General features: G+C 42.1%; 1 protein-coding gene across 4 annotated transcripts in view; it reads left to right on the plus strand.

Moving 5' to 3' along the window:
• Nucleotides 1–9876, plus strand: part of CHMP7 (charged multivesicular body protein 7) — an 11981-nt gene extending 2105 nt beyond the window's left edge. For all 4 annotated transcript variants that reach the window (XM_077152800.1, XM_077152799.1, XM_077152801.1 and 1 more), the window contains 9 exons: nucleotides 531–702; nucleotides 6054–6239; nucleotides 6377–6510; nucleotides 7526–7574; nucleotides 7831–7950; nucleotides 8240–8338; nucleotides 8573–8633; nucleotides 9131–9310; nucleotides 9550–9876. In XM_077152800.1, the coding sequence (XP_077008915.1) occupies nucleotides 531–702; nucleotides 6054–6239; nucleotides 6377–6510; nucleotides 7526–7574; nucleotides 7831–7950; nucleotides 8240–8338; nucleotides 8573–8633; nucleotides 9131–9310; nucleotides 9550–9602 (1054 nt within the window). In that variant the 3' untranslated portion in view covers nucleotides 9603–9876. The remainder of the gene's footprint in view (nucleotides 1–530; nucleotides 703–6053; nucleotides 6240–6376; nucleotides 6511–7525; nucleotides 7575–7830; nucleotides 7951–8239; nucleotides 8339–8572; nucleotides 8634–9130; nucleotides 9311–9549) is intronic.
• The last annotated feature ends 58 nt before the right edge of the window (nucleotides 9877–9934 follow it).

A 9934-nucleotide genomic window follows, 5' to 3' on the forward strand; every position in this document is an offset into this window, starting at 1 on the left:
CATAAAAAGCTTTCTGCACTCTAGCTTAAGGATAGCAGAAAATCCTTTCCCTGTACTTATTTGTAGTCTTCCCAGTGTGTTGCACTCGACAGCTGATCATTTTTTGTCATTTTTGTTTTTTATTATTTTGTGCTCCATTTGTAAAAGAACCTTGACATAGGCCATGTAGCCTCCTTTGTCTTTCTTGTCTTGGTAGAATACATGCATTTTGGAGCCAGACAGATCATAGTTTAGATTTGGCCTTTCTTCTTACCTTGGACAAATCACTTCTCAGTTCCTCGGGTTTTTTTAATTAATGAAAAGGCCAATGTCACCATCTATTTTGCATAGTTGTTGTGAGGCCTAAAGCTGGGGTATGAAGAGTGCTGCTTGTAGTAGCTGGCCCAGAGTAGGGGCTGATAAAGTGGTTATTATGATGAGATAATGAAATTGATCTTTTGAGATGAGGGGAGATGGTAGAGGAAATGGGAACTGGGATGAGACATTGGATTCAGCATTACTGACATGGCCTTCTCTTTCTTTCCCCCTAGTCGAGGGGAGCTGCAACGGGAGTCAGACTTTATGGCCAGTGTAGACAGCAGCTGGATCTCCTGGGGAGTCGGGGTCTTCCTGCTGAAGCCCCTCAAGTGGACTCTTTCTAACATGCTGGGGGATAATAAGGTTCCTGCTGAGGAGGTACTTGTGGCTGTGGAGCTGCTTAAGGTGGGTATTTAGAAGAGAGAGGCCTGGGTGATATCTGGTGTGATAACAAGATCCTCTACATTCTCCGTATGTCTTCTCAGAAAAAGACCATATATATATTTTTGCATTGTGACAAAGTTTATCTGAATTATGTGGATAATGCTGTACTTTGTAGTATTGTTTATTTGTTATTTGGACTTTGACATTTCAAGAATGATCCTTTGTCTAGGAATTGTCAGCGATGTACAATGAATTATTTTCTAGGATTTGTAGGGATTAATGATAAGCTAAAGTTTAGAAAATGCTGTACCATTTTTAGTTGTAGTTTACTGATAAGAATTAATCAGGATTTCTAAGGACTTGGGACCTGGGACTTTGCTTTGCTTTAAATCAGAAAATTACATTCAGATTACCTGTTTCCTGCTCAATGACTCTAACCCTCTCCTCTTTCAGCTCACTGAAGGCCTTTTTCCTGCCGTACCTGCTCTCATGTCTCAAAAGGGCATCAGAGCCTGATCCCTTCATACTCTCCTGGTCATTTGGCTTCCTCCTGGTCTGCCTTCCCTACCCAGCCTAGATTGTGTGGCTCCTGGCTTGACTAACATCTTCAGCATCTTTGTATCCCTGCTGGGGAGAATGTCCCTACAACCCAGACTGCCCATATGTATGATCCCCAGCACTAGGAGAGTCAACAAAGCCACAATATAGCCCATTTTTCATGTGGTCTCCCAGCCCGTTCCCATCACATTCCTGTTTCATTCTCCACCTTCTCAACTCTCTGCAGACAATTTTTCCCTCCACCCGTCTTCATTGAGAAGGTACACTCTCCTCAGTCAACACCTTCCATTTTCTGTTCCTCCACCTCAAATTTAGCCCCATGTGAGCCCTTCTTTCTCACCAGACTCAGAGGATGAAGTTTCCTCTCTGTCTTCTGCATATATCTTTGAGGCTGTCCCTACCTATCTTGTCCCTTGTCCTGTCAGTTAGCTTCTTGACCTGTATGTTCTGTCTCCCTCACTCTTCGTACTCTCCTTTAGCCTCTAAACCTGTTCAAGTTTTTCCCATCACAAAATGGCACCGTTATGGGACCTTGGCCCCTGGACCATCTCCCCCTCAACCAAGCTTTGTTCCAGTATAATCTGCATGCACTGTCTTCACTTCCTCACTTCCCACTCACACTGTAAGCACTGCAGACCAGCTTAAGCTTGGCCACTCCACTAGAACTGCTATGGACAAGGTTGCAGCGATGTGTGTGTGTGTGTGTGTGTGTGTGTGTTTATAAAAGTTGACTGAACACGAAGTAACAGACGTATACTGCAGACAGTAGTTGCTTTTGAAACTCACAGACCCAAGCCCAACCTGAAGGCTTCAGCTTGGAATCCCTTCCCCCCAGCTCCAGGAGAACCTCCAAGTTCCTCCTCACTCCGCAGGTCCTCTGCCTCCAATCTCTCCCTAATCCCCATGGCTTTTGACCGATCAGCTCACAATTTCTTCAGGGGACTCCCGTTTTCCCCTCCCTTACTCCTCACGGTGGCCATTCCCACTATCCAGTACCTTGACCTCCAAGGCCCCGGTCAGGGTCACCACCGAGACTATAGGATGGTTTGGATGGTTCTGGGCCAAGCACAGTTCCTTGTCACTGTCTTTTCAGTCTTGTGTTCTCCAACCTGGAGCAAAAGAGAAGTCAAACCCATTTATCCTCACAGATGTGGTTTTGGACTTAGCCTTTTGAAAGCAAACGTTGCAGGTGGGGGGAATTACATATATCTTCTCAGAACCAAAATAATTTGGGGGAACAATCTAGTCTAATTCTATTTAAGTAAAAAAAAAAACCTGGCTCTGCATGGGTACAGTACTGTTAATATATACCCAGTTTACATCACTAAACAGAACACTTAACATCTTGTTCTGTGGCATCTGCATTCAAATATGTGGTGACTTCACCGATTCCTCCTGGGATGGGGACTTTATTTGCATTTGTGAAACTAAAGGGTTTTAACTAGAGATTTTTACAAAACAGAGAAAGTCTGTTTTAGAGTTAAATTGATTTTTCCCAGGTATAGACACAGGAAACAGCCAGTAATTTACTTTATTTGAAAAAAAATGTAAGAAAGTAAAAATTGCATATGATTTTGCTGTTTAAAAATTATACAAAGGTGGTTCAGTGGTAGCATGCTTGCCTTTCATGTGGAAGAGCCGGGTTCGATTCCTGGACCATGCACCCCCCCCCCGCCCCCCAAAATATATATGTGTGTGTGTGTGTGTGTGTGTGTGTGTGTGTGTGTGTGTGTGTGTGTGTGTGTGTATACACACAAAGAAATAAAAGTTTCCTTTCTATTTTTTCCATTTCTATCTCTTTAGGTACGTTTCCTTCTCCATTTATTTTTTGTTTGTTTGTTCAAGACATTTTTTATTGACCCTGTCACTCCCTATCATGCTACTTTCCATTTTATTTTCTTGTTGGCATTTAGTGCTGGCTAATCATCTTATTTCTCTGTTTATTATCTGTCTCCTACTAAAAAGGTGAAGTTCCATGGGCTCTAGGACTCTGGTACATAGTAAACAGTCAATAAATGTTTGTCGATTGAATGAATATACAATTGCACATTTGTATACATTTCATGTTTTTCTAGAAATGGCATATTATTTTACCTACTTGCCACACCACCACACCACTTTAATATATCACGGCATCTTTCTAGGTCTATACACATAGTTCTATGCCATTCTTTTTGATGGCTGTGTTATACTCTAAATAATACTGCAGTTTATTCAGTAGATGCCCCACCAGTGGACATTTAAATCATTCCACTTTTTCTGTGTTGCAAATAAAGGCTACTTTGAGCAACTTGTGCTTTTATTGATGCACTTCTGCTTTTATTTTTGTAGAATACATTTCTAGAAACAATCAGATGTGTTTTTTTTTTCACATGGGCATGTACCAGGGATCAAATCTGGGTCTCCAGCGTGGCAGGTGAGAACTCTGCCACTGAGCCACAGTGGCCCACCCAAGGTGTATTTTAAATGTTAGCAAATTGCCAAATTACTTTTCAAAAAGTTTGTGCTAATTTACACTTTGATCAAGATTATATTAAATATCCAGTCTCCTCACATTCTTGGCAGCACTAGATGATGTTAGTGTTTTGAATTTTTACCAATTTAATGAACAAAGCTGATACTTCCTACTTGTGTTTTGAGCATCTTTTCACCTGTATCTTAACCACTTACATACCCCCTTCTGTTAATTAACCTGTTCATCGCCTTTGCCTGTTTTTTTCTTTTTAAATGGGTATTTGTCTTTTATATTAATTTATCGGAGCGCTTTATGTATTAAAATACATATAGTTTGTTTACTATTAGGGATGTAAAGATTGTTTCCCAATCTTTTGTTGATGATGTCTTTTATCAAGTAGAAGATTTCATTTTTCTGCAGGCAGTTCTCTCAAATTTTTCCTTTATGGCTAGTGAACTTTCATTCTTGTTTAGGAAGGCATCCTCTGCTTCAAGATTAATAAGATATTCCTTTATATTTTCTTCTAATCAGTTTATAATTATATTTTATAAGTTAAATTATTCTACTATTTATTTTTACATATGTGGTGAGGGAAACCTCTAGTATGTTCCTAATGGGTAGCCAATTATCGCAACACAATTTATTAATATTTATACCATTAATCTGCTTGTATGTGGATACCATACTGTTCTCAGTACAGTAGTCATATAATCTTACTATATGATAGGGCAATCAAATCTGATGAAAACTTTAGTCTCTGTTTTATTAAACTCTTGCTGCCTGTGACGCTATTGACCTCTCCTTAAAATTTTCCATTTCATTGCCTGTTTTGCATTATGCTGGTTCTCCCAGGTTCTCTCTGGGTCTCTTTTTTGGGCTCCTTCATCTGTTAAACTCTGGTGTGCCTTTAGCTTATTTCTTTCCTCTCTTTAATTTCCTTGGGTTATCTTATATGCATTTGTCCTTTTGATTATTGTCTTTACGTTAAGGACCTCTAGATTTTAAATGCTATCTTGGGCTCTCCTTTGAACTTCAGATTTGTACATCCAATTATCTGCTATCTGTATCTTCTTGGCTGTCCCTCAGGAATCCCTTACCAACATATCCAAAATGGAATGTTTGTCTTTCTTTTAAAAATATGCTTTTCTTCATATTAATTAATAACATCACATTCACCCAGTCACCCAAGCCAGAACCTAGGCATCATCCTAAACTCCTCTTTCTCCTTACCCAGTTACCATGTACAGCCAATTTTATCTTCTAAACTTTGTTTGAACCCCTCCCTTCTCCACCTATGTTACCATTGCCTGAGTTCAGTCCCTCATATTCTCTTGCATAGATGGTCCCTCTGCCTCTAATTCTGTCTCTAGAATCCTTACTTTCCCAGTTGTCATCTAGTCATGTCATTCCCCTTCAGTCACTGCAGAATAAAGGATGATAAGTAAGATACTATACATTATATGTGATAGAAATGCCTTTACTCTCTTCCTTTTTCCCCTGCATGTAAACACACACGACATATTGCATCATGCTTCTAGGCCATTGCTTCTGCCTGTCCCTTTTTCTGAGACACCCATCCCACTATTCTTCACCAGCAGCTTACCTTCGAGAATTTTGCTCACAATCGTTTTTTCACTATGAAACTTTTGAACCCTTGGGCATTCCTTCCCTATACTGTTCATAGTCTCCTGTGCATTCCTCAGTAAACTTCTTATTTGCTGAAGACTGAAAAAGTCATTTTCATGCATGAGGGAGACAGTGGCGTTGTTTCTTAGAATGTATGTCTTTTAGACTTCTCATAGTGACCCTGTCCCATCTGTCACATACTTTTCTTTTGAGACTCTTTATAGACTCAGTAGTGTTCTTTTTTGCAGGATTGCCAGTTGACATAAAAATGGAGAGACCAGAAATGGAAGGAAATTTTGATGTCATCTCATCCATCCTCTGCAGTTTGTGAGAAGAATACTAAGGGCCAAAGAGACTGTGGTTGGCCTAAAACCCTGGCCTGGAAATCAGTTCTCAAACCTAGTTCATGGCTCATCCCACCATACCACACTACCTCACTCGTCACCTAGGGAACTGTGGAGCAGGGATAGGCAGAAATGCAAGGCCCCTAGTGAAAGTGCAAGCAGAGTTGGGTCCCCATATTTCATGCATATTCATCAAATTTTCCTCCAAGGCTGAAAAAAGCAAAAATAACTTTTCCTTTTCTTAAAAAAATTGCTACTTTAAGGGAAGACTGGGTTAGTCCCCTTCTCTTACCTTGCGTGATTATGTTGTTGAAGCATGGAGGCCAGAGGTCATTGGATTCCATGAACTGTGATGAGGGCCTTTAAGCATGTTTTGCCCTTGCCTGCAGGAAAAGGCTGAGGAGGTGTATCGTCTGTATCAGAACTCCCCTCTCTCTTCCCACCCTGTGGTGGCCCTGTCAGAGCTGAGCACCCTATGCGCTAGCTCCTGCCCAGATGAGAGGACCTTCTACTTAGTGTTGTTGCAGCTACAGAAAGAGAAGAGAGTCACAGTCCTTGAGCAGAATGGGGAAAAGGTAAGGAAGTTTACTTGTTCACTGAATAACTTACCAGTGATTTATTAAGTATATATTGATATGCACATCAGCATTTCTGCTTGGGATTTTCTCAGCATTTGTGGTAGAGGCAGGAGTAATTTGTCCCTGTCCCTCAGATTGTGAAGTTTGCCCGAGGACCACATGCCAAGGTCTCTCCTGTCAACGACGTAGATGTTGGGGTTTACCAGCTGATGCAGAGTGAACAGCTCCTCTCGCGCAAGGTGGAGTCCTTATCCCAAGAAGCAGAGAGGTAACCTCTAACCCTCCTGCCCTCGCTGGCCCTCAGAGCTGACAAAGCATTGGTGTCTGTGGGCTCTTAAAAACAGAAAGAAAGGTTATTTTTTTACTACAAGAGTTCTAACTGCTCAGGGCAAAAATCATAGAAAACGGACAGGTGTATGGGTAGTTCAGTGGTTAGAATTCCAGCCTTCCATGCAGGAGACCCGGGTTCAATTCCCAGACCATGCACCCCCCCCAAAAAAAAATCATGAAAAACACGGGGTATCACAAAGGAGGAAAAAATGAGCCGTAATTCTTCTTCTTCTCCTTTTTTTTATAATATTTTTATTATAAACGAACAGAGATATCAACATTCTTAACAAACCATCATGAGCTTTAATTCTTGTCCCCAAACATTATGGCTGTTAACATCTTTTAGTTCTTCCATGCTTGTATCATTCAACCAGTATTTATTGAGCCAGGTACTGGGGACACACTAGTGAACAAGACAAGCCATTGCCTTCATGGAACTCCTTTTAAAAGATTCCTACTCATCACCTTGGATGACTGTATAGGGTGTCCTTCGTAAAGTTACCTGAGTACTTCTCTGAAAAGAAGGATATGCAGACCTTGAATTAGAATTTACTTGTTCACTCTGTCTTACAGTAGGAGAAACCAAACATTGTTAGAAGGAGAAAAGATATGTCCAAGGCCATTGGCGGTATTTGAAATTGACTCCCTAGCTCCTGCCTCCCAAAATGGAAATATGTTTTTAAGTTGTCTTTTTTTTTACGTCCTGTCTCCCTGTGGATTGAAACAAGCTTGTCCTCCTTTATTTTACCTTTCCCATATGCCAATGCTCAAGCTTAGATCTTGACTTGCTGCAAGAGTTGGGCATCATTTTTCTTACCATGGGTAGAATGGTGCCAATGGGTGGAATTTGGTCTTCAGATCTTAAACAAAGAGCCACTTTTGGGAACTCTTCAAAACTGCTCCACCCCCTGTCCTGTGTCACAGTCATCTGGATCTGCCCCTTTGTTTCATAGGTGTAAAGAAGATGCCCGCCGGGCTTGCCGAGCTGGAAAGAAGCAACTGGTGAGTTCTTTCTTTTGCTCTCCAGCTGTATAGCTGGGTCCCGGGCTGGCAGTAAGAGGTGTCCCAGCTGTTCAGAGAGCAACCATCTTGGCGCTAGAGGGGGGACACAGTGTGCAGCTGACCCAGCACCACAGCTTCTTTTATATATGAGGGGGAAGAAGGTCCGGCTGGTCTTATCCTCTGGGAAGGGTTTTCTTCTTCTTGCCCCTTGGCTCTGCCCAGTCTTACCCTGACCTGAGTCTCCATGCTCCCCTAGGCACTGAGGTCTCTCAAGAGCAAGCAACGGACAGAGAAGCGCATCGAGGCCCTGCATGCCAAGCTGGACACTGTTCAAGGCATCCTGGACCGGATCTATGCCTCCCAGACAGATCAGATGGTAGATCAAAGAGCAAAAAACTCCCTCTTTGCTCCAGTACTTAGCCAACCTCTCCCTCATACCCTACACTTCCCCTCCACAGTGCTTTGCTATTTAGAGGAGGCCTTGGTTACTTTTAGGTTGTACAAGAGTTTTCTTTGCCTTTCCATTTGGGAAGTTTTGGCCTCAGTGGGCATGAGGTGAATCAAATATGGGTGGCAAAAAAAGCTGTCTTTTGGAGATCAAACAATAGTGCTTGAATTTTTGCAGGTGCTCTTCATTTGCACTAATCATTCTGCTTTCTTCTTAGGTTTTTAATGCCTACCAGGCTGGGGTAGGAGCTCTTAAACTGTCCATGAAGGACGTCACAGTCGAGAAGGCAGAGAGCCTTGTGGATCAGATCCAAGAGGTACAGGAAGGGGCTAGGGAGAAACACATACAAAAGGATGTTACTGAAGCTGTTTGACTTTGCTGCCCTTTCTCTTTTCCTAAACTTGATGCTTTACCTTGTGAACTTGAGAAAGCTTTCCTCGATTCTCATATGGGGCAGTATTGCTTTGTAACCCTGACATTTTCCTCAAAAGACTTGGAAATGCCCAGAGGCACCCTTCATAGTTAAAGGCTTTGTACTTTTCTCTTACAGCTGTGTGAAACTCAGGATGAAGTTTCTCAGACTCTGGCTGGTGGGGTAACCAATGGCTTAGGTGAGTTGACAGGGTATTTCCTTCCATTCTTCCTTTCTAAGAGGACTTCACTTCCTTGGTCATAGGTTTGATCACAGATTTGCCTTTCTTAGTACAGGTAGGTCTTTTCCACCCTATCCTGTTTCTGGGGCTTATACACAAGAGAAGTTATAGGAGACTACCATTTCCTCCTTGGTAGGCTATATTCATGACCCTTCTGTGCTGTTCACAAGGGTTTTCACTGGAAGATTCATCTTCATGCTGAAGGTAAAAGGGACAGTTCCCTGGGTTTACCAAAATATAACTTCCTGGTGACTTACCTTTCTGTATGGAAAAAAAAGTTCTGCTTTTTTTTCTCTGTCACTAGTGACCTCATAAAACTCACATTATTTTTCAACCCACAAGGGGGCCTGGGCATCTTTTGAAGTGCTGAGCTGGGTTTTGGTAACCCTAATCCTTGACTCATTAATGTGTTTCCTTGCTGGAGTTTGTGTGTCCATGTTGTCTTTTCTTTCCAGATTTTGACAGTGAGGAGCTAGAGAAGGAACTGGACATCCTCCTTCAGGATACCACCAAAGAACCTTTGGATCTGCCTGACAACCCCCATGAGACATTGTATACCAACAGTGTGCCTAATCCTAGGATCTCGGATGCTGACCTTGAAGCTGAACTTGAGAAACTGTCCTTATCAGAGGGAGGTATGGACTTGTATTCTCTGGATTGCTGGTAGGCATGTGGTCCCTGTAGTCAGCGCAGCCAGGGGTAGAGAATGGAGTTAATGGGTCCCAGCCCAACCACTCAACTTGCCAGGGTACCAAAGCCCTGTGAAGGAGATGTGGGTTTGCTAATTTATTAAGTCTCAGTCTCTTAAACAATGAGATGCTTTCATTGTAAAGATCTTCCTGTTATATTGTTGAGTAATTTCTTCTCCTTGCAGGTTTGGTCCCAAGCAGTAAATCTCCAAAAAGGCAATTGGAACCAACTCTCTAAAGCCATTGGGAGACCCTCAAGTGAAGGACCCTCATGTAAAAGAGAGACAAGGTTTTTTTTGTGTGTGTGTACATAGTTATTTAAATGAGGAACTCTCAGAATTTGTTGGAAAGAGGAGAATGGAGAACTACTTCATTTATCTGGATGCTACCACTTACTACAGGACAGATATAATTTCTGGAAGCGATGCTCCAAAAGCTTGCTGCCAGCTGGTGTCATGGACCTGCCTTCTCATCTTTATCGTGCCACAGTTTATACAATTCTGTGTTTGACATGTCGTCTCTCATAGCCTGCAGTTCTTGCCATTGGCTCAGTTAGGTTTGTCTTCACCC

The sequence above is a fragment of the Tamandua tetradactyla genome, chromosome 3 (assembly GCF_023851605.1).
Source record: "Tamandua tetradactyla isolate mTamTet1 chromosome 3, mTamTet1.pri, whole genome shotgun sequence".
In the NCBI taxonomy this organism is placed as follows: domain Eukaryota; kingdom Metazoa; phylum Chordata; class Mammalia; order Pilosa; family Myrmecophagidae; genus Tamandua; species Tamandua tetradactyla.